Below are 25418 nucleotides of genomic sequence, written 5' to 3'. Positions count from 1 at the left end.
GCCAAGAAAATCTCCCCCCACCATTACACCAGCAGCAGCCTGAAGCGTTGATCCAAGGCAGGATGGATCCATGTTTTCATGATGTTTCCAGCAGATTCTGAGCCAAGAAAGCAGTTTGCACTACGGTGCAATCATCATTAGCATGTAACTCAAAGTCAGTCCCACTTCTGGGATATCAGTCTGTCCAGTTAGGAAATGACGCTGATGTGAATCTATTTCAGCTGCTGTTCGACAAACGGAACAGACGACAGGTGGCAATTAGCAAGACAACCCATATAAAGGAAGGGTCCTGCAGGTGGAGGCCACAGACCGTTCCCCTGTCTTCATCCTTTCCGGCAGATTTTTCCTCATGTTTGCATGTTGCCATTAGAGGTGGCAACCCCAACTTGAGCTTCCCTCCATTGGCCTCTAGTTCGTTTTAGGGTTAATTTTAAAATCCTTTTATTTGTTTTTAAATGTCTCCATGGCCCCACAGTATCTGTCTGATCTGCTCAGCCTTACGCCCCCTCCCCTTCTCTTAGGTCGCAGATCAATGACTGTTAGGTGTCCCTAAGTTGAAGAGGAAGCACAGAGGGACCACACGTTTTCAGTCACTGGCCCAAAAACGAGCTGCCGCTGACTGTTGGACCGGCCGATTCACTTCCTGTTTTTAAGTCCCTTCTTAAAACACTATTTCTCATTGGCTTTTAACTCAGCTTGAGTTGCTGGCTTTTATTGTTACCTCTAAATGTTTTGTTTTTTTTATTTATGTTGTTATAATGAGTTTTTACCTTGTATTTGTTGTCTTTTACCTTTGCTGTGTACAGCACTTTGCCTGTTTTGCCTGTCTGCCACAGACGGACGGACGGACGGACGGACGGACGGACGGACGGACAGACAGACAGACAGACAGACAGACAGACAGACAGACAGACAGACAGACAGACAGACAGACAGACAGACAGACAGACAGATAGATAGATAGATAGATAGATAGATAGATAGATAGATAGATAGATAGATAGATAGATAGATAGATAGATAGATAGATTCCCTTAAAAAAATAAAAAAATAAGGTTTCTAAAGGGTTAATACCTCTTGCATCCTTAGTTTCCTGTCCAGATGCTTGTATCTGTTGTGATGCTTCGTTTACGTTGTTTTCTTTCATTACAGCCACACTGTCTCCACACAGAGACACATCTTTGTCCTTTACATCCACAAACACATTCTCTGTTTTTAAAGTCCACTTTTCTTTTAGCCATTTATGAGGGGAGAGGGTCGTTCACAAAGGTGAGTAACTCCGTCAGGCCACTGGCAGTGCATTGGTATGTACTTGAAGTATTATGGTGGTGCATGCACTTTATCAGCGAGCCAGCTCTGATAGTGATTAGATATGATCATGCAGACCAAAGATAATTCATTCACAGGCCAGATGTGGCCCGCGGGCCTCGAGTTTGACAGATATGCTCTAAAACCTCCATGTACTTTTTAGCATTGATGGAGCTTCATAGGCACTAATGCAGCCCCATCCCATCAGAGATGCAGCTTTTCACCTGTCCACTGATAACAAGCTGGATGCTCCCTCTCCTCTTTAGTCTGCAGGACACGCCGTCCATGCTTTCCACAAACTAGTTCACATTTTCATCCTTCACCCATCTATTATCATGAAATATTTTAAAATAAAAATGTTTAAGTTTTGAATGGCTTTTTAGGATGTGTTTAGTATTTTGGTTGTGACTGAACTAAAAGAAATTGCACTTGAACACCTAAGAGTAATTCTTAATGCAGTATTTCACAAATACTTGGATGGTCTTGGAAAACTTTTTCCACCACTGTATTCAACCATTTAACATTTATTTCATTATGTCCAGAAGAACTCAAGAGGAGCACAAAGTCCCTCACAGCTACCTGCTAAACATTCCAACATGCATTGGTCTTATATGAAATCATGTAATAGATATTCTAATGTCATTCTACATAAACCATACTACAGATTTACGGCCATGCTGGTTGCAGGGTTATATAAAACTAAGGGGATCTTTCCCTCTGGAAATGTCTGTGTCCACTCTGAGAAGGTGAGGACACAATAACTCCCACAATGCTTCTGTTTTTACCTCTTCTGTTTCTAACGCTCCAAACATGCTTTGCTCCTGAATATGAGGTCACAGCTTTTGTTCCTGCATGCTGTACAGACGTGGGCTGACCTGGAGGCGCATGCGTCAGGGACGCCTGTGAAGACAATCTGTTTTTAGTCACTTTCACACCTGATGACTGTTGACGCTCACTTGTTCCTCTCACTCCTTCAGCGCTCATTTCTGAGACTCCTTCCAGGCTTCAGATAAACCAAAAGGTGCAAAACCTCATTAGGCTGAAAAGAAATAAAAGCTGTCCTGCAGTTGTTATCTCATAACATTTTTAGAACAAAGCATCAAAGTTTCTGTTTCTGTGTTGTAGTAATGAGGGGAGATTCAAAGAATGTGTAGCCACAGATGGGAATGATTCATCTCGTGACCCCCGAGGAATCAAACTGGAAATGTTTGCAGTCGACAGATGATTCCTAAGAAAAAAAAACACGCTTGCTCCTTTTATGTTTGCACAGTTATAAAAATACTGGTAATCTCTTTACATACCTTTGGTGAAGTCTACTCAGACATCACCGATTTAGCAAAGTCACATAAGTGTGGAAGGAAAACATTGGAAATGTGCAACACAGTTTGGAAATCTGGGTCTTTTAAAGCCCTCCGAGATGTGTTTTCTGATCAGTGAGTCTCCAGCTGATTCATGGTCAGAGTAATCAAGGTTGACTTCCACTGAAAGCCTCCTTTGTTTCGTGCTTTGTAAAAAGTGAATGCTCCATGCTATTATCCGGAAAGTTTATCTATTTGCTACCACTGCAAAAAAAAACTTGCAGCCTCGACTCGTGTAGGATGGTGTAGGTGGCATCAAAGAAATCGGAGGGCTTGCTGAGCTCACCTTGTTTTTATTTCTCTGTAGTTTTGACAGTGAAAAGGGGGAGTCATGGAGGAAATGCCAGATTTTTCTAATCTGATAGAGCGTATAAAAACAAGCCTGGACAGGAGCAGCTCCAGACGTTCGTTCTGACTCCCGTTTCTGTACCTAAATGACCAGATGTTTCAGAGCTCTCACCCGAGCCAAGAAATCAATTAAAATGTGAGTTTTTCAACAGACTTGAAGGAATTTCAACATATTCTGAGTTTGCTTTTCCTTCACATTGGAGTCCAACACATCCCACACGTTTACACCAAAAGTAACGTGTTTAAAAGGCATGCACACCCACTAAAACAAGAGGATTTAAGTTCTTTCTCACAGCCTACAAGACTGTGTGTGTGTGTGTGTGTGTGTGTGTGTGTGTGTGTGTGTGTGTGTGTGTGTGTGTGTGTGTGTGTGTGTGTGTGTGTGTGTGTGTGTGTGTGTGTGTGTGTGTGCACGCGCGTGTATGTCAATCCTCAGCGCTTACAGGGCAACAACTTATTGACGTCCACCTCCCAGAGGGTAAAAGGGTTTCATTTAGAAGTAACAGTAGACATCATTATAGAAAAATAAAAAATCTGAGCATCATCCAGATTAAAATCTGCTACTACTGCAACACACAAACTCTTGCATAACCACCAGCTCACATATAGCCCGAACAATTTCATGAGAATCCCAATAAAATACCCATGTGAAACTTCTGGGGTTAAATATTGTTCTATGTTTTGTTTGTATGCTAGTTTGCTTTTTTTTTTTGTTTGTTTTTGGTTTTCACATGTTAAAATAACCTGAAATATGGGGACCACATGTGAGACTAATATTTTGCAAATGGAAAAGGTGATTTAGTAACTTTTTTAAGATAATCACATGTGAAACTTATCGACATTTCTATGTAAAATGCAAAACAATTCACAAGTCAAAGGAACATCATGCAGCGTGAAATATGTAAAGCACATAATATGCACTTGACATTTTCATGGTCATATGTGAAACCTGTGTAATCACATGTGGAACCTGTGTAATCATGTGTGGAACCTGTGTAATCATGTGTGGAACCTGTGTAATCACGTGTGGAACCTGTGTAATCACGTGTGAAACCTGTGTAATCACGTGTGAAACCTGTGTAATCACGTGTGGAACCTGTGTAATCACATGTGGAACCTGTGTAATCACGTGTGAAACCTGTGTAATCACGTGTGAAACCTGTGTAATCACGTGTGGAACCTGTGTAATCACGTGTGGAACCTGTGTAATCACGTGTGAAACCTGTGTAATCACGTGTGGAACCTGTGTAATCACATGTGGAACCTGTGTAATCATGTGTGGAACCTGTGTAATCACGTGTGGAACCTGTGTAATCACGTGTGAAACCTGTGTAATCACGTGTGAAACCTGTGTAATCACGTGTGGAACCTGTGTAATCACGTGTGGAACCTGTGTAATCACGTGTGAAACCTGTGTAATCACGTGTGGAACCTGTGTAATCACATGTGGAACCTGTGTAATCATGTGTGGAACCTGTGTAATCACGTGTGAAACCTGTGTAATCACGTGTGAAACCTGTGTAATCACGTGTGGAACCTGTGTAATCACATGTGGAACCTGTGTAATCACGTGTGGAACCTGTGTAATCACATGTGGAACCTGTGTAATCACATGTGAAACCTGTGTAATCACATGTGGAACCTGTGTAATCACATGTGAAACCTGTGTAATCACGTGTGGAACCTGTGTAATCACATGTGGAACCTGTGTAATCACGTGTGAAACCTGTGTAATCACGTGTGGAACCTGTGTAATCACATGTGAAACCTGTGTAATCACGTGTGGAACCTGTGTAATCACATGTGGAACCTGTGTAATCACGTGTGAAACCTGTGTAATCACGTGTGGAACCTGTGTAATCACATGTGGAACCTGTGTAATCACGTGTGGAACCTGTGTAATCACATGTGGAACCTGTGTAATCACATGTGGAACCTGTGTAATCACGTGTGGAACCTGTGTAATCACATGTGGAACCTGTGTAATCACATGTGAAACCTGTGTAATCACATGTGGAACCTGTGTAATCACATGTGAAACCTGTGTAATCACGTGTGGAACCTGTGTAATCACGTGTGGAACCTGTGTAATCACGTGTGAAACCTGTGTAATCACGTGTGGAACCTGTGTAATCACATGTGGAACCTGTGTAATCACGTGTGGAACCTGTGTAATCACGTGTGAAACCTGTGTAATCACGTGTGGAACCTGTGTAATCACATGTGGAACCTGTGTAATCACATGTGGAACCTGTGTAATCACATGTGGAACCTGTGTAATCACATGTGAAACCTGTGTAATCACGTGTGGAACCTGTGTAATCACGTGTGAAACCTGTGTAATCACATGTGGAACCTGTGTAATCACGTGTGGAACCTGTGTAATCACGTGTGAAACCTGTGTAATCACGTGTGGAACCTGTGTAATCACGTGTGAAACCTGTGTAATCACATGTGGAACCTGTGTAATCACGTGTGAAACCTGTGTAATCACATGTGGAACCTGTGTAATCACATGTGGAACCTGTGTAATCACGTGTGGAACCTGTGTAATCACGTGTGGAACCTGTGTAATCACATGTGGAACCTGTGTAATCACGTGTGAAACCTGTGTAATCACATGTGAAACCTGTGTAATCACATGTGAAACCTGTGTAATCACATGTGGAACCTGTGTACAGTTGTATGTGAAATGCTGCATGCATGCGGTCACATTTTTATTTTTTTTAACATGTTTAAGATGCAATAATATGAAATACAGGGAACATTGTTTTGGAACATTTTCATGAAAATCATGTGAAACTCGTACAATTTCATGTGAAACAATAAAATCCCCTGTGAAACCCATGGAATCACATGTTTTTCTATTTTTTTTTTTTTTTTTGTGGAGGTTTTAGTGCATATGTGTCAAATTACCCAGTAATCACATGTGAAAGCAATGGAATCATGTGGTTTTATTTTTATTGTTATTTTTTTCTAATCTTGAAGGCAGGGATGGTCTTTTCCTCCCCAACTGGGAGCTGCTTCCAAAAGAGAAAGACCTGCCAGCTCAAGTATTTGTGATGGCCCGAAACATTTATGATAACAATATAATTGCCACATCAATAAGAGATAAAAGTGAAAGATACAATTATTCAGAAGAATTTATCGTGGTCTTTTCAGCTTTTTGTTGTATTTTTAAGACTATTGAATTAAATTGGATTAAGAAGTAACCCATGGTCTTTCTTTCATCTAAGTGTAACCAGTTTTATTGTAGTTTTTTTTTTCTCTTCCACTTGAATAATTTTTCTTTCACAGGACTTTTAAACTGCAGCTCTGTTTCTGTTTCTGTCATCAGACAAATGAAATGCAAGGCAACTCTATAAACTGGCCACTACGCCAGCATTATGAAGTGATGTGTGTTCAGAAGCAAATTTAATCCCCTCGGATGTGAAGTGACGACTTTGTAGCTTTGCAGACTTTTTACAAGAAACAAGAAAACATCACAATGAGGATACTAAAATTTTTAAATCCTTAACATTTCCTAAGTGGCTCTTAGAATAACACAGTTAATTACAGTATTACAACAGCGTTTTATATGCATATGCTACTCAAGTTCAACACTAATGATGCTCTCAAATGTATTAAAAAGGCAGAAAAATTCTCACGAGTTAATTAAAAACCGTTTCAGGTGATGACCTCATTAAGCTGGATGGGATATTCTGTAAAAGCATATGCTTTGTCTTGCAAAGCAGATGGATTCTTGCAGGATTCTACCTATTTGTTTAAGACCTTGAGGAGCAGTCAGCATTATATTCTGACACGAGATGTTGGGGTTGAGTTTTAAGTGCCAGTCAGTCAGTGATGGCTGCTGCTGAGCAGCTTTGGCTGCTTGTTTATGGCTTCAGTTATATCAGAATTATATAAAATGTATTGCTTCATCAAGAGAAGAGCATCAAACAACCAACAGCTTCTTTTAGTGGAAAACGTGACTTTGTGGATGTTCAGTTTGAGGAAAACTGTCTTATTTAGATTTTTACACCAACATTTCTCTTTAACATGAAATCATACCGATTAATTATGGTTAAAATCCGAACATATGGTGAGGGCTTTGTTGTCAACCTTGGAACAACACCAGGAAACTGTACTATCCTGTACTATGAAGTCGGAGGAGTGCTTTATTAATGTGAGCTCAGGTTCAGCTCAGGAATTAAAGTGTCACTTTTTAGTTTTAACATGAATTTGCTTGCTTTCTTTCTCTTGATGTGTCTCTCTCACCGTTATATTATGTTTATGAAATAAAAAAAAGGAATGAGAAGGATTGATGAAAATATGAATTTCAATGTATTGATAGCAAATTTATAAAGATGTTTAGGGGAGGGGGTAGCAGGGGGGTTGGAGAGCTATGCCTTTTCTGTTTGGTTGGTTGCAGTTGTTTAGACATTTCCTTCTTGTATATATATTCCCTTGTGATTAGATAGTTGTGTGGTTGTAAATGCAAGAAAAACACCTTGATTGGATCTTCTAAAAGAGACCAGGCCATCTCACTGGGAAGGCCAGTTCTCAACAATCATCATGGCTTCAGATTTGCTGGTGTTGACCTTATAGCCCGATACTTTACTGTACTCGTTTAGTTTCCTGGCTCAGCTCTGAGACGAAAAGCTCACTTTCTTCTCATCCTTAATGAGCTTTTGCCAAGGATGAAAGGCACCTCCTTCTCCAGCAGCTCTAGTCATTATACTCTCATACATACCAACCACACCTGCGTGTCTGTGTAGTTCATGCACGAGTGCATGTGCACAATCGGTCCCCGAACCCCCCCTCAACAAAAGAGGCACCAAATAGATACATGTGCATAAAATGAGCACCGGGGAATCTGAACTAAATTGGCAACCAGACGATTGTTTGCTGCTAAACTGTGACAAACAGTGTTAATGAAAAACAGAGGGAAGCTTCTATTTGTTTCAACACTTTGCTGCTAAGTAATAGACCAGAAAAATACTGATAGACTATTTGCACACACTGACTCACTTCCCAATATAATACACACATGATGATTTCCATTCTCAGTCAATGAGATGCTAAATGTTTGAGGAAAAAAGAGGCCCCCCGATGATGAAATTAGAACCATTTGAAGATGCTGAGTAATAATTCAGTTTCCCAATTTGAAATTAGATTATCGAAAAGGCCATTTAGAAGACTGATGGCTTTGTTTTGTACTGTCGTTTCATCTCAGTGCCCTTATTAAATTTAATGGTGCTTCATCATGGCGGTCGTCTAATGCACAAACCATTTCCATTCATTGTCATTCTTCATCAGTCCCATTTTGGACTTCTCAGAAAAATAATCAAGCATGTGGTCAATGTTTTCCTACATAACTATGTCATGATTCACTCAATGTAGCAGGCTGTTTCTGTATTACTTACCCACACTGACACCTTGTGTTTGCATCACGCCATGACAGACAGTGTAGATCAATGGTTTCTAACCCATTTTCTTCAGGGACCCCCTTCATGCAAATACTAAAAAGCCATGGACCCCCTGCCCCACCCCGTGCTGAAACCATGCTTGGTTTAATGCTTTCAAAAGTGAGATTTTCAGTGAGATTGATAAATAATGTATTCTGGCTGAGTCTTGTCCCCCCTAAAGCCAAAGTAAGAGAACATATAGCCTTACAGTTTTTTCCTTAAAATAGGGACAATTTGTGGGCATTAATCACAAAGAATCTGAATGTTCAAAGCCTCGGGAACCCCCTGTGCTCTTTGGGGGACCCTCTTGCGGGTCCCAGACCCCAGGTTGGGGACCACTGGCATAGACGGACCACCACCGCAGCAGCAGGAATCATTTTCACAGACGAAGGCTTCCTGATTTGCAATTAGAGATAAATAAATATGATGTTAATATTGCATGCTAAAAAGTAATATGTCTCATTTGCCCCTGCTGTGGTAAAAAATAAATATAAATACATATTTACATGTTTAAATCTGCCAAATATATAAATACAGTCTGCACAAACATGGTGTGTATATACAACATCATACATATGATGTGGGACAGTTAAGATAAGTTTATATCACACTGTTATGAAAACATTTTTTCCTTAATTTTATGATTTTCAGGCTCATTTTCAAGTGTGACTGATTAATAATTTCTCTCTTTTTGTATTTCAGTTGGAACCAATCCCTTAATTTAAAAAACTTTGGATCCTGTTTGGTAATAGGTCTTTTGTAAAATCTGTACATGATTTAATTTCTTTAATTGATCAAATCAACGTTAACTTTGTTAGGCTGGTTTGACTAATGATTCCCCAAAAGTGCACAGTAATTTCTACTGAATTATATTTTTAATGAATTCACAACAAAATCATATGGGCCAATTCAATCCAGTTCACTGAAGTCCAGTTATAGTCCAATTAAAACAAATCTATTATATAATCCATATTAGTTCAGTTTATAATAGCTGATATAAACTAATTCACAAAATAATTACCAATGAATCGGATCAAATATTCTCTTAAATTCAATCCTCCATCCTGAGCAGTACGACCTCCATTAGAACCAAAACCAGGAAGGAAAACCTCCATCAGAACCAAAACCAGGAAGGAAAACCCCCATCAGAACCAAAACTGTGGAAGGAAAACCTCCATCAGAACCAAAACCAGGAAGGAAAACCTCCATCAGAACCAGAACCAAGGAGGAAAACCTCCATCATAACCAAAACCAGGAAGGAAAACCTCCATCAAAACCAAAACCAGGAATGAAAACCTCCATCATAACCAGAACTGTGGAAGGAAAACCTCCATCAGAACCAGAACTGTGGAAGAAAAACCTCCATCAATACTAGAAACAGAACCAGGAAGGAGAGCCATCTGCCTGGGGGTGGAGAGGAGAGGGAAGAGGAGTGAACCAGCAGCATGACTCCAATCCAGGGATCCCTGCTGGGAAAGATAAAGAGAAACACAAATGAATGGTAACATCAGTGTCAGATATTTCTACATGCAGAGTGAACAACAAAGAGAGAACGGTGCTGCAGAGCATTGTGCAGGATTCTGTGTTTGGGAGAAAAATAAACTATCAGAGAGCTCGGCAGACATGAAGCAGACTACACATGCAGCAGTAAAATCAATCCAGCAGCTTCAGCAGCCTCACTCTGCTGAACATACAAACATGGCAGCCTCCAGCTGTGAAATCAGAGGAAATGGAGGGTGGCAAAGAGGAGAATGAGCTTGTTGCATCACAGTAAGCTGGCAGCTGAATACACAAAACGTTTACACCTGTGTTTCCATGCTACTGTTATTCCCTAAGAACTGCCGATCTAAGTGATGTGTTGATGTATTGAATACGATCTAGAAATTAACAACATCCATAACTTCAGTAATACTTTGCTTCAACAGATTAAATGTGTCAAAAAATCCAAATTACACAACATTTCTCTGTAACTGTAGACAGATTTATATTGACACAGATGATGTTAGGTACAGGAGCCCAGAGCTGCCATGACTGCAATCGTTTATTTTTGATGCTGTTGTCTCTTGTTTTGCTGTAATACCAAGTTGATCTATATCATTATTATGAGAAATCTGCCTTTTGGTTTTTAGAGAGAACCACTTACTGTAACTGGTTATGACAACCTTTAAAGAGCTTTGTACTTCTGAGATCACGACATGATGAGTTAAAAAAAATGACTGGTTTATATGGAGCCATCTGGTAACATCAATAGAAAATAAATTAATCTTTGTCCATTTGTTACGTGTGTGTGGGAAGCGATGACCAAACTGTGGCCACGGGGTGATGGGTGAGCTCTTTTATGGCCAGGAGTGTGGATAATTTAGATTCGCTCGGTTATGTTTTGGTCGTTATAGTAAAACATAGAGGAGGCTCGGAAAGTAGTGATAGTGAAGTTTGGCTCATTTTTAAGATTCTAGTCTTTTGACTCTTTCGGCTCCCAAATGTCTCTTCATTTACTTTCACTCAGAGCTTCTGTTTTAGTATAATTTAGCCATTAAAGTGGTTAGTTTTGTCTTTATATATATATATATATATATAACTATAATATATATAGCGTTAACGTTTAATAATTTTTATCAAACCTTTAAACAAACAACGGAACACAGTGCCACACCAAGCAAATCAAGCGAATAAAGCCAAAGTCTGAACCTTATGATACTTTAAAATCACTAACTTCTCCACTTTTACCTGACACACTTTCAATTCAAACCATATAGGGTAATGTTTGACTCTAGTGTGCCCTGCCAGAGGACTGCAGATATAAATTAGCCTAAAGCTAACTCTGGTACAATGCATCAAATGGCAACATTTACGTTTTAATTGTATTGTACATGGTCCCTTATATACTGCATTTAAAGCACACTCAGCTGCTCATCCCTCGCTCGACTTCTATGTTCTTGATTTCACAGTAGAGAAAGAACTGCAAAGTAGTTTAGTTATCTTAATTGTTGAAGTATTGTTTATATTATTCAGGATAGAAAATTATGAGAAAGGCACCCACAAATAAAGGACCAGTTTATGTAGGACCCAGCTTTCCGGAGCTCAGCTCCAGACACACCTGACCCAACTTAACCTCTGATATTATTAATATAACATGTTACTTAATAAATATATTTTTATGTCAAACAAAAGTTAAGTTAAAATACAAAAGCAATGTGTTGGGAACTAAGTGCTTGTGGAGTTTAAATTGCAGCTCGTATTTATGACCACTAGATGGCGCTACTAACTTACCTCTTTGTTTAAGATACGGAAAGCCCGCAGATTTACAGACTTTACGTAAGCCTTTAAATATATCGTGTGAGCTCAGTGACGCCAACCTTTATTTTATATTGGATGAGTTTAGTTGGGTTATTGTGCATATCATCCATATTTCTTAACCTGTTTTTATTTTACAACGGCTTTTCGATTAAGTGAAACGAAATCTCAAGGTTGTTATTCTCCAAACGTAACGGACGTATTTTGCTTTGGCGGTCTAGCATTAATGACGTTTGGTACGTCAAATAACGTGCGTATCGAAGTTTGTCCCACAAATACTTACTAGTAGTTCGTAGAGAAGTGTGGTGAGTTTTACAGAGGGAATGTCAAGCGGAGAAACGCTGATCAGCGAAGCAGACGGGAACGGCGGAATTATGGGTGAGTTTTCTCAGCTTAAAAAGGCCTTGCTGTTGTCCTGAAACTGTTTTTAGTTATCGTAAACTTTTCAAACTGTGTCGACGTTTAGTAACGAAACGCTTGGAGAGACAGTGGAAAATCAGCACAGACTTAACTCACTGAGTGCTAGCTTAGCGTGGGTAGAATAGTTTTCTCTGAATAATAACGCAACAAACAATGTGTAAAGTAAGTCTGATAGCTTGATATGTCGTTACATTTTTTCTTCACCAACTTCGCTACACACATCGGAAACAACCATGGCTTCCTGATCCAGTTTATGCTAGTTATAACTTTGCCTTTATACAGGAACATAGGTAAATCTAATAGAGGCTGCTAGCTACCTTATCGTAAGTAAAGCTAATCTAATGGTGTAAATCACCTAGATTTATCCATTGCTTTGTGCTGACAGTAACACAGTTTAAATTACTGCATTTAATACTGTTCCCCAGTTTTATGTAAGTATCTGTAGCTGGATAAATTATGTTAACCCATCATTACTACCCTAGCATTTCTAAAAAATAAAATTAAAAAAGTTGTCTGTAAATGCCACCTTAGCCTTTTATTTCCCATTTATGTCACTAAATGTAATCGTTGCCGTTAAAATCACAAACCCATCGTAGATATCTAAGATAGTTTGGCTGTTTACTCGAAGTATAACTGGGTGTTAGAGCATGTAAGCCCGCACAGGTTGGTGTTATCTCCCATGTGGTGAAACAGGTCAGTCTGCTGTATTACACCAAGCTGCTTGTCTGCACAGTTTCAGTGTGATGTCAGGTTTGTAGTGATGTTAGTGTTAAAAAGCTGGTTCATTCAGTTTAAGCCTACTATATTCATCTGTATTGTAGAAAAAAATTATGCATGAATGGAGGGGAATATGTGGTCCTGGTTCCCAGCATGGAGATGAGTACATATTTATTGATATTACTGGAACAGAACTGGATATAAGTGGCATGTTGTCTGCGTTGTTTGCATAGTGGCATTGACATAGCACAGATGGGCAGGTCAAGCCTTCTGCCAGCCAGACCAAGTATCAGGTGACATGGCAATCTAATGCGACTGAGCTGAGTCCTCTCTGAGCTTGTTGTACATCAACAGTCATGTTTAAAATTGCATCACAGGTGGAGGTATTATCATCTGTATTTCATTTGTTTCTCTTGGAACTACCAAGGCCCCACTCCTCTGTTTTAAATAGGGAAGGTGTCAAGAAGTAGTGTCTTATAATGTTTAGCTGAAGCAATGGTGGTGATTTGGATACCAAGAGGACCACCCCTCCTTGATCCCTTAAAGTGGCTCTTAACCACTGCAGAGCGTTTGGGCCCGGGGGAGGAATTGGGATGAGGCCCTCCACCACTGGATTTTGAAACCTAAAATGAAAGAATGATGGCGTGTCTGCAGCTATGCGACGCCCTGATTAGCTGAATGCATTCCTCTTGCGGAATAGAAACTGTTTGAAAATTGTTGCTCCATACACACACAAGGATTTTTCTTTAATATGAGCAAAGAAACTATTATCAAATAAAAACAATGCAATGACAAATTGCTGTGTATGTATGAAGTGTTGAAATCTAGTAGCACATCCATACAAGACAGATGTAAAACAACCAGAAGCACCATAGACAACTTGGAGCAACTAATGTCTGTTATTTCCTTCCCTTTCCTTAGTGAAATTGATAATTGCAATTTAAAGTATGATCTGTTTATATTTGTTTGGGATTGTTTTTATTTTAAATAACTGTATTTACATGTTTTATTCCTATCTGTATGTTCTGGTAATTCTGTCAGTACTGTCCTACCATCACTCTATCAAGTCTACCTTGCTAGCACCGGATTGGAGCTCTTTTCCCTCCAGAACTGCTTTAATTCTGGTGTGATAGATGAAGCAGGTGGTGGAAACCTTCCTCAGAGGTTTTCTCCATATTGACATGACAGCATCACACAGTTGCTGCAGGTTTGTCGGCTGCATCCATGATGAGAATCTCCCGTTCCACCACATCCCAAAGCTGCTCTACTGGACTGAGATCTGGTGGCTGTGGAGGCCGTTGGAGTCCAGTGAACTCATCGTCATGTTCTAGAAAGCAGGTGGAGATGATCTGAGCTTTGTGACATGGTGCATTATCCTGCTGGAAGTAGCATCAGAAGATGCTCCACTGTGGTCATAAAGAAAATCTCCCCCCACCATTACACCAGCGGCAGCCTGAAGCGTTGATCCAAGGCAGGATGGATCCATGTTTTCATGATGTTTCCAGCAGATTCTGAGCCGAGCATCTGAATGTGGAGCTGATTTAACTTAAATCCAGTTTCTTCCTGATTCTGATGCTCAGTTTGAACTTCAGCAAGTCGTCTTCACCACGTCTACATGACTAAGGAAGTTGAGTTGTGTCATGTGATTGGCTGATTAGATATTTGTGTTAATAGAACTTATACAGGTGGAGCTGATAAAGTAGATGGTGAATGTAGATTTGTCATCTGGGAGTTTTCCCTCATCAGACTTTTATTGATCTTACTATGATTAAGTATCGCTTTATATTATTGGCTGCTATTGTTATAGAATCTGTTCCAGATGATGCTTCTGTCTGAGTTAAGCTGCTGTGAACTAACACTCGTTTAATTATCCTTTTTAATGGGACAAACATTATGTTGTTCAGGATCACAACTGAATTAGGTTCTTATTAAATGGGGTCATTTTATTAAGCATGGCTGGACAGCTCCGCTACGTTTATGCAATATAAAACGTCTAGTACTGGAGCTAGCTGGTGTAGTTTCACAGTATTCTGTTTAAATAGATCAGATACTCTTTTTGTCATTTTGCTTTCAAATCTGCAGAAATACAGAAACAGGAAATTTAAAGGAATTTACTGGAACATTCTCCCCCTCTTTTAAACTCAGCCTATTCCCATGTGAGGACAAAAATCTAATTTGGGGAATGTTTCAGAAACCGTGTGAACGAGGCTGAGATGCATCAACATAGAAGTTTGGAAGAATACCAGCGCAGATGACGTATGAAATATCTGAGCTGTCTTAAGGTCGTGGGAAGGGGTCTGCGGTCCTCTCTGCTGTAGGATTCGCTGTCTGGGCTCAGGGTTCTGCCTTCAGGCTGCATGGACCTCTTTGCAGCCCCGGCTTCCGGCAGCGTCAGACCACATTGTTTCCGGTAGTCTAGCAAGCAGCAGTGTGCAGCATGCGTCTTATGGCTCAGAAAGCTGACAGCAGCTTTTACTCGTCTCACATTCCACACCTCCGTATCGCCTCTTCAATGAGTGTGTTTTTAAAAACACTCTGTCATATTTTGGTTGACACTCACTAACATTCAGGAAGCTGAAATTTTTGCCTACATTTTCATAATTTTGTGGAGTGCAGCTGTAATGACCTCAGTTATTGCTTCTGCGATGCAGTTCAGCAAACAAGCTTCATTTATTTATTTTTAGTTATTATTGTGGTAGTTAGTGATGTCACAATTACGCGATTTAACAGTTAATAGTGGTATTAAATGCCACTATTAAGTAATCATATTATCTTAATATCATAACTTTCTATAAAAGATTTTGTCCAAAACATATAATTATTGATCAGAGCAGCAGCTGCTGAGATGGGCTCCATCACCCCTGGCGACCCTGCATCGGATATAGTAGGTCTGGGAAATGGATGTTTTACTGTCTCCTGCAGAGCAGCCACCAGCTTTTTCCAACAAAGGTAAATGTGTAACTGAGTTAAACATTTACCCGACGTAACATTGAAACTAAATGTCTTTGTGTCATTTGCAATTTTCTGATTTTCTGATTTTTCTGGTTGGACTTACAGCAATGTGACGAGTTAAACAGCGATCACTGAACGTTACGTCACACGGATGATAAAACCTGAAAACGTCTGGAAATATTTTGATGGATAGTTTTGTTCTTTAAACATAATGACTTGGCATTCAATCAGTACCTTTTTTATCATCAGTGTGCAATTGTCTGTGGAAGAAAGCATTTTTAATTCCAGCTATGTGGCCTAGTTTCTTTATTTCCACTGTTCAGTATTATTTATGTCAAACAGCAGCAATTCTGTCAAAGCTGAAGTCAAAGCTGCTGGATGTTTTCCTGCTTTCTGACCAAAGTTTGAAAAGCATTTTTACTATGAGGTTTCAGAAAGAAGCCTCCCAAGTCCGGGTAGAGGTCTAAGTACAGGTCTGGGTAGAGGTCCGGGTAGAGGTCTAAGTAGAGGTCTGGGTAGAGGTCCGGGTAGAGGTCTAAGTAGAGGTCTGGGTAGAAGTTCTGTAGCCTTTTCATCTATTTCTCTGAGAGAAATTCAGAGATAATATGTAGGATTTATTTGTTTATAGAACAGAATGGATTTAGTTGGAATGAGACTTCTTGGTGACTTTACTTTGTTTCTATATTATTTTGTTATGTTGGCATTAAAATATATAGAAGAGCCCTACACCAAGAGAATCTGTAATGTTGACATCGCTGGTAGTGGTGGTTTATCCATAAACTACCGTGTTATATGAACGAAGTATTAATTTCTTTCTCATTTTTTTAGAAGTATTGTAAGTTAGAAAGGGAAAAGGAGATGCTGGTGATAAAAATAATATCACTGTTATTTTAATTCCTATTAGTTTATAAATTAATATTATTCTTTGTTTTTCCTTACTTTATATAATAATATATACATTTTTTTCTTTTTTGTTTAATTTGTTTACCTGCTCCTGTTTTGTAGTGTTTTGTCCCCCATGTATGTTAGTATAACTTCTCATTTCTTAGTAATTTAAACTTTCTGAAAAGGCGCTTTATCACAATAAAAAGAGAAGCTTTGTGAACGGACAGAAACGTCATTGTCAGTGTCATACGTTGCTTCAGTGCTTCCTGTCAGTGTGAATATTTGACTGCTCTGCTGTTCATCAGCTGTCCAGAGAACAGGAAGAAGCGTGGAGAGGATGTAAGCCAGCTGGCTGGTAGCCTGTCACAAATGTGTGTGTGTGTGGTTACAGTAAAACGAGTGTGTTGACTGAAGGATGCATTAACATAAACTCTTAGATTAACTGATGGCAGCTCCTGAAAATGAAAGAATAACATGAAGTAACTCTGCTGCCCAAAGTGTTTCAGCAAAGCCTCCTTAAAGGAGGCAGTGAGGTAGACCTGGGTCAGGTAGACCTGGGTCAGGAAGACCTTGGTGAGGTAGACCTGGGTGAGGAAGACCTTGGTGAGGTAGACCTGGGTCAGGTAGAACTGGGTGAGGTAGACCTGGGTCATGTAGACCTGGGTCAGGAAGACCTGGGTGAGGTAGACCTGGGTCAGGTAGAACTGGGTCAGGTAGACCTTAGTGAGGTAGACCTGGGTGAGGAAGACCTTGGTGAGGTAGACCTGGGTCAGGAAGACCTGGGTCAGGTAGACCTGGGTCATGTAGACCTGGGTCAGGTAGACCTGGGTCAGGAAGACCTTGGTGAGGTAGACCTGGGTCAGGTAGAACTGGGTCAGGTAGACCTTGGTGAGGTAGACCTGGGTGAGGAAGACCTTGGTGAGGTAGACCTGGGTCAGGAAGACCTGGGTCAGGTAGACCTGGGTCAGTCATTCTTCGTGTCTGGGAATTATTCCTCCCACAAATAGGTTTTTCCTTTTCTTCTGGTATTTCCACACTGACAACAAACAACCTGCAGCGTTCGGTCTCCCATCTGAGACCTCAGTTCTTTATCCAGTTCAGAGGATTTCTGCTTATTTTGCTCACTTTCTGTCTCTGCAGTTGTCTCATGTTGTATCATTATTTGCCTCTAAGTTAGTGAAGTTTGAGCCTGTGAATATCTTTCCAGCTATAGCTCAGATGTAGTTGATGTCATTCATCAGGGGAAAGTTTTTGTCTCATGCACAAATCAGTCTTAACCACCAAAGACCAAACCAAAACCACCAAATGTTATTTTCAACCTTCATCAGTGACGTTTGCCCGCTGTGATGTTTTTGTGACATAAACCTTTCCATGCATGTAAATTTGACGAGCACAGAGTCTTCATTATCAGAAAGTGGTCAATGTTAGAGCGGCTGGTGCATCTCCAGTAGGGCTGCAACTATTAGTCGACATTGTTGACTATTGTCGACAATGAAAATAGTCGACAACGAATTTAGCCGTCGACTATTGTCGGCAAAAAACTACAGAGTGAGACATCACCTTCTAATCATATCTCTGCTGAAAGTTGCACAATGCACATGCACAAAGAGGGGGAAAAAATACAGAGTGAGATATCGTCTTCTTTTTTTTTTTTTTTATCTCTGCTGAGAGTTGCACATGCACAATAAGTCCGCCAGGGGTAAAAAAAATGGCGGTGGACTAGGGCGCAAAACGGCGGCAGAGAACGTCAAAAGTCTGGAATAACTTCACGTTAAACTTACAAAATAAATTAAATACATGTGAGGTTTGTAAAGCGGACCTTGTGTACCACGGAAGTACGTCTGCAATGCTCGAACATTTAAAGTGGAGGAAAGTCGGACTTTCTTAATAACCTTATGCAAGATTTCAAAGCTGAAAGTGAAATAAGATCCATTTATAATAATCATGAGATACAAAATCTGATCGGTCGACTAGTCGGTGACTAATCGACCATCAGAATAGTCATTAGTTGCAGCCCTAATCTCCAGCAGAGACCACATGGATTTGTCTTTGTTTGGTTCAGTGTAGCTGGATATGTCTTCTTCCAAACTGCAGCCATAACATCTCATATACAAGATTTTCCTCCACAACGAGCCCTTTGTTTTATTTATTTATTTGAGATGTGTCAAGGTGAATGTCAGCAGTTTCAAGGAAATGAAATGCAACCAGCTGTAGAAAGTAAAGTGGAACATTTTATATCTGTATGTGGGTCCATAGAAGAAGTTATGTGTCTTATTGGCAGCTGTAATATTTATTACATGTTCTATGTTGAAACTAGTTCTGGGCCACATGGGGAAAATCTTATCACCATGTTTTCTATATTGATGTGTTTCAGAAAACAGTTTGATCCCACTGGTTTTAGAAGTGTCCTGATAATGACCGTAACGCACGTCTCTGGCTTTTCTCTGAAACATGGACCAGCTGCTGTTTTCTTTTTGCTTCGTTCTGAATATTCTGGTCTGATGAGACGGTGACTTTCTGTTTGGCCTTTGAGTCTCATCCACTCCTTCATGCTTCCAGTGTTATTTCTGGAGTGATTATTTTTAATCATGTTCACCATCCCACAGCAAAGTTTGCGTATTATATGAAACTGTTCTTCATTTCTATTGAATCCAAACCACTTCCGTGTTTGAGGCGTGGAGGAGCCTTTTCTGTCGGCCACTCGAGCCGTTTGGGAAGACGCCACGCGTTCGGTTTAACGCTCCTCTCTACGTTTCTGCTCAGTTTGTGTTGCAACCTGCTACCAAGTCATTGCATTTTTCTCTTCGTCTCCTTTGCCATAAAACTGAAACATTTTCAAACATGTTCTTACATTTACAATATTTCCACTTTTTATTTCCTTCTGCTCGCTGGTATGAAAAGTAGGCAGAAGTATAAACTTACCCCGTTTCTATAACACATCTCTCACCTCGTCACATTAATTTCCCTTTCTCCATCGGTTCCACGGTAACAGATCTATCCTCCCATAAACCAAAGAACAGCAGGTCTGGCTTCAGACGACGTTATTACCGTCCTGCATTAAACTGCTGTATTAAAATTATACATTTAGTACCTTTTTTCTCTAAAACTGTTGCTTTCATTTATCTGTTATTCCATAATTTTAGCCCTGATAATGAAACGTATACTTTTCAAATTCGCCCTGACACGCTGCACACTTAAATTCCTCTGAAAGCACATCCTCTCCTCCTGAAAACAAGTTCTGTATTTTATTTGGAGGTAAATCGTTTGTATGCGCTGCAAATCATGTGTGCTGTTTTAGAACGGACTTGAATCTGGAAACGTTATTTATGCATTATTTATCAATCTAAATGTTTTTTCTGCTTGTACTTGTTTGTATATTACTTTTTGTACGTATTCTGTACTTATTTAAATGGATATACTAATTCTTCTCTGTTTTTTGTTTTGTTTTTCTGCCTCCTGGACCTGCTGCCAACCTTGACTTCTGCCCTTTCTGATCTCCATCTCAGCTGTAAGTACTCCTCTTATTTCCCATCAGCGTGAAGGGCCTCTGCAACATAATCTTCATTATCTGTTCACAAAATACTTTAAAAAAAATCTTGCTTCTTGTTTTTAGGTTGAAGTCCTGAATCTGTACAAACCAACAGTGTGAGGCTAATTTTTAGATTTAAAATAACTTTAGGCACAGTCGATATCACTTTGCTTTTTATTAGTCTTTGCATCCAAAGTTAATATTTCACCAGACCATCTGATATTTAGTCAACCTGGACAGCCAGTCAACACGAGACAGAAACCCTGTTTGGTCGGGGTTAGTTACCTGGAGGATTACATTTTCTTCCAGGTAGTTGAATTAATCCTTGCTGGCAGGTTAAATGTTGTGGTCTGACTACAGTATACAGCGGGATGTACTAAAACGGAAAGTACAAAAAGAATATTCATAAATGTAAATATGAGGGTCTTCAGAGCTTGTTTGATGATGTTTTAATGAGGATTCTTTCAGTAATAATCAAACACGTGCTTCTAGCTGTAATTCTGCATATGTTCTTTCCATCTTTGCACTGGTTCTTACATAAGTTTATATGTTGATGTTAACGTGTTTCTGTCTGCTTGGAAAAGCCGTTTTCTGTTTCTTGTGGAAAATGGAAGACGACCTTCCTGTTGGAAAAATCTGAATTAAGGAGAACGATTAAGTTTTCTGAGCAACTGTAACACATCTTGATTGTAATTGTCAAATCACCCAAACTGCCTCTGAAGAATTAAATTGTGTTAAAATAGTTCTTTGTTCTTTCTTCATCAGTCCTGTGATGCGGTTCAGCAGGACTCTGGGAAAGTTTGTGCTTAGTTTTTTTCAGCATAGGTCGTATTTAATGGCTTAGAAATCACTGAGGTGTCCGTTTTCTGAAAAATGAAGGAGTAAATGTAGAATCCACTTCAGAATTGCACTTATTTTCCAGCGTAGTCTTGCTGCTTTTGGAGGAAAAAATAACAGCTCAGTTTATTTTTAATCAACAGCAACAGAAGAACCTGGAGGGCTACGTGGGATTCGCAAATCTTCCCAATCAAGTTTATAGAAAATCAGTGAAGAGAGGTTTCGAGTTCACACTTATGGTCGTGGGTAAGTAACTTTTGTTTTTTTACGTCTTTGGTACCTCCTCGTGCAGGATTTTAATGTTTCCAGCAAACAAACAAGAATTAGTCATTTTATCATTTTTTCTTCTTTATATGTTGGTGCATCTGCACGTTAATGGAAGGATTGGGCGTATGGTTATTTATTTACAAGTAGCAATAAATTCAGCATTTCACTCATGCAGCCAGTGTCAAAGCCCGCTGAGCTGGTCTAAGTGGAGAAGCCCTTCCTTTCATTTCTGCTGTGAAGCACTACCTGAACAGGCCATAAATGCCTGAATCATGTCACTTCTGGTCCTCCAGGGCCAAGGAGACCATCTCCAAGGAAGGCTTGTTTCTGCTGTCATGTGCTGGAGTTTCCCTGCTGTTTGCTCTCGCGAAAGAGGCGGTTATTCTGTGTGCAGTGTGTAATTAGAACAGCAGGACTATTAGCAAAGTTGCATACTTGTTTCAAGCATCAGATGTCCTTTATGGAAGAGCTAAAATGCAGCTACTCGCTCAGGACACTGCGGTTATGGAATTTATGAGGCGCCATGTAATTTATAGAGAAATATTCCAGACACTGAAATATGGAGCACACAGGTTTTTGTTTTCAGTGAATGGTACATGGACGGGTGGAGGTTGCTAAAAGAACCTGGAAAATATGAAACATCAGGAATTAATGTGTGAGCTTTTTTCTTCTTGGTGCCCAGCCACAACTGATCACACTTAGAAAAAAAAGAAAAATGTAATCTGTTAATGGACTCACCTTGACATCTACAGATTTATCAGGTTCACCTGCTAATTCCAGGTTGGACCTTTTTCCTCCAGAACTGCTTTAATCCTGGTGTGATAGATGAAGCAGGTGGTGGAAACCTTCCTCAGAGGTTTTCTCCATGTTGACATGACAGCATCACACAGTTGCTGCATACTCAGTACAATTATCTGACTCAGAGAAATCAGAAATCCAAGAAAAACTGGTGGTTTGTTGTTTTTTACTTGCTTTGGTGAGCTTTAAGTTGTTTAAATCTTGTTTCTTTATCAAATAATCTCTAAACAGCTTGCGAGCCAGAAACATAAGAGTTCATTTCACTTCTATTGCTGTGAGTATTACTGCATTTTATAGCTGTCAGTAGCAGATTAATCAGGTTTTATCATCTTGGATGGTACTAACACCAGGATGCTGCCAGAGAGCTCCTGAATAATGGTGTGTGAAGAGGGATGGGGCTAACTTTGCTAGCGGGCAAGAGAATGTGGGCCAGAGCCATTTGTTAGTCAAAGTCAATATTTGGCAGCAATTTCCATGTTGGCAGGGTCTGACCTTGTTGTTGGCCACTGCAGCCAGAGCTCTTTGTGTTGGTCCTGATCGACAGAGTTTAATGAGCTCTGTGTTTTCCTTTTGGACAGAAGGGCTCACATAAACAAGAGGATAGCAGGATGAGACACAGTCAGACAGAGACCAACACGGTAATTGATGGTGATCCCTCCGGTACAGTGTACAGTTCTGTGAAAAAGAGGTACCCCTTCTTTCAGTTCTAAGGTTCAACTTTCAGATCATGATCATGAAAAAAATCCTCTGGTTCTTAACAGATCTGAAAATTAAGAAATGCAACCTTAGATTAACATGATGTGGTACAGTGTTGTGTTATTTAAAAGAAACTCAGACAAAATGTAAAAACAGTTAGTAAAAACTACTCAAAGTACACCATTACCATTTCTATAGGAATTAGCAGGGTGAGTAGCCTGCAGGTCCTGTTAATCAAAGCACTGATAAACTGATCATCATTGGTCTGAGCTCATCTATAAAAACAAACGTTTGTCAGTTCGCTGCTCTGCAGGAAGAAAGACATCAGCAGTGATCATGTTAGAGAAACAGCTGCTGCTGCCTCAGTCCAGGAAGGGTTAGAAGGTCATTTCCAAACCATCTGGAGTCCATCATTCTACAGAGAGAAAGATTATTCACGTTCTTTTATTAAAGACGGCTACCAATATTCCCAGGAGTGAAGGTCCCAGCCAGTTCAGCCCAAAGTCAGACTGTTCAAAAAGAAAAACCAAGAGCTCCATCTCAGACTCTCCAGGCCTCAGTTGGCATGTTAAATGTTAAAGTTCATGCCAGTCCAGTTAGAAACAGACTGAACCAGTACGGTTGGTTGAAAGTGAAGCAGGAGAAAGCCTCTCATCTCTGCAAACATGGCAGCACGGCCTACACTACTCACAAAAAGTTAGGGAAATTCAACTTTTGGGCGGAATTAATGGAAAATGTACAGAGGAGATTTTACACTGTTTTTTTATGGATGTAGGACGTTTAGGTGGAATCATTCATAGGTAATTCCTTCATCTCAAGCAGTTTAATGGAACCAAACAGTGGTGGGTGTACCACTACATAACATGTCAGTAAGCTGTCATGTGTTAGGTGGGGTCTTGGTCTGATGATGTCTGAATGTCAGCAGGATGATGAGGACTGTTTGATACAAGCTGTAATTAAACCAGAACATTTAGTTTTTGGTTCAGACACTACTTTTTGTTTTTTATGGTTAATGATCTTGTTGAAGAACAGCATGTTTGACATAAATATTTACACAAGAGGAGTTTACATGTCCATTCAAAAGTTTAGAGAAAGTCAATTTAAGTTCACATGCAAAGCTTATATTTTAAGATTTTAGGGACATTCTGACAATGAAAAAGCTGATTGTCATGACACTTTATGGGTGAGTACTGTATGTTTGCAAAGCTGCATCTGAACAAACCACAATACTTGGGGAACAGATGGATGGACCATGAACTTCTCTGATTACCGAAGTATTCTAAAGTCCATCTGAGTCCATCCGTCCGGCAGCTAAAGCTTGTCTGAAACCGTCTCATGCAACAGGACAATGATCCCAAACACAGCAGCAGATCTTCAAGTCTTCAAGTCCAGACCTCAGCCTGGTTACAGTGCTGTGGTGGGACCGTCAGAGAGCTGTAGACACCAATAAACTGAAGCAGCGCTACAAAGAAGAGTGGAGCAGAATTCCTCTACAACCATGAAACAGACTGATAATGTCATCCAGAAAATCCCTACTTCCAACTTACTGCTGCTAAAGTGGACGCAGGCTTCAGATACTGCTTCTGCATTTGACTCAGTATTTTGTCTGGAGTTGTTTTTAGCTCATTTAAAGGCCAAAGACTGTAGAATGAGAAGAAGGAACACCTTTAACATGATTGTATTTTTATCTTAAAGCAAAACTATTCAGCCCATTAATCAGGATTTTATCACATAAAAAATGGAGCTATTAATTTAATCATTTGGTTCAAATTCTAATGATGAACATGTCACGTTCTGTATCCTGAAACCTTCTCATTAACCAGCATTTCTAATATTTTCTTCTTAGAGCCGGACCACCGAGCCAAGTCCTGCTTAGCAGCCAGCTCACTTCCTTTAAAGGAAATTTCCAGCAGCTGTGTAAACCACAGGGGTTTATTCACTTCCACTACATGCAGGAGGCTGGTGGAGGGGAAGCAGGAGAAGTTTGTCTTTGCAGAGAACGACCACTTTCAGTTAAATCCTTTTCCAGGTCTTTCAATACAGTGGACCTCCAGTGTGCAGGTGATTTGGAAAGTAGTCTGATGATCTTTGAAAAGGGAAATTCTGAGCGTTCAACATAATGGCCTGAAATCCATCATCTTCGCTCGTGTTTATGAATGGGACTTTCCCTTCAGACAGCGGCAGACTGGAGAAGTATTACAGGTCCAGGGCCGCAACAAAGCCAAGGCATTATATACAGCCATGGGAAAAAAAGGAAAGTAAACACATCCTGTGTCAGAACATTTAAAAGGATTTGTTTCTAAAAATAATCACCTGGTCTTTACCAGGTCAGAAAATGAGATAAATTAAACCTCAGATAAACAACTTTGCCAGACCAGAGACGATATGTTGAGCAGAGCAGAAATCTTGTTTTCTTTTTGTGTTCAGATATTATTTTTAAGTTTGAGAGAATGTTGAATGAATGAAGGACGTATTTAGGAATCCTGTGGTAGCGCAGCGACCTGTCCAGCGTGTCCTCTGCCTCTCGCCTGCTAGCTGCTGGGATGAGCTTCAGCTTCCACA

At 40.0% G+C, this 25418-nt stretch overlaps 1 protein-coding gene across 2 annotated transcripts in view; it reads left to right on the top strand.

Annotated features, from left to right (window-relative positions):
- Positions 1–11973: 11973 nt before the first annotated feature.
- Positions 11974–25418, top strand: part of sept7a (septin 7a) — a 38206-nt gene continuing 24761 nt past the window's right edge. Inside the window, exons 1-3 of one of the 2 annotated variants that reach the window (XM_042011568.1) lie at positions 11974–12133; positions 15165–15166; positions 21239–21341. In XM_042011568.1, the coding sequence (XP_041867502.1) occupies positions 12079–12133; positions 15165–15166; positions 21239–21341 (160 nt within the window). In that variant the 5' untranslated portion in view covers positions 11974–12078. The remainder of the gene's footprint in view (positions 12134–15164; positions 15167–21238; positions 21342–25418) is intronic. The other variant, XM_042011567.1, reaches the window with a different exon arrangement.

The sequence above is a fragment of the Melanotaenia boesemani genome, chromosome 17 (assembly GCF_017639745.1).
Source record: "Melanotaenia boesemani isolate fMelBoe1 chromosome 17, fMelBoe1.pri, whole genome shotgun sequence".
NCBI lineage: Eukaryota > Metazoa > Chordata > Actinopteri > Atheriniformes > Melanotaeniidae > Melanotaenia > Melanotaenia boesemani.
The sequence above is the reverse complement of the archived record's forward strand: the minus strand, read 5'-3'. Positions and strand labels throughout refer to the sequence as shown.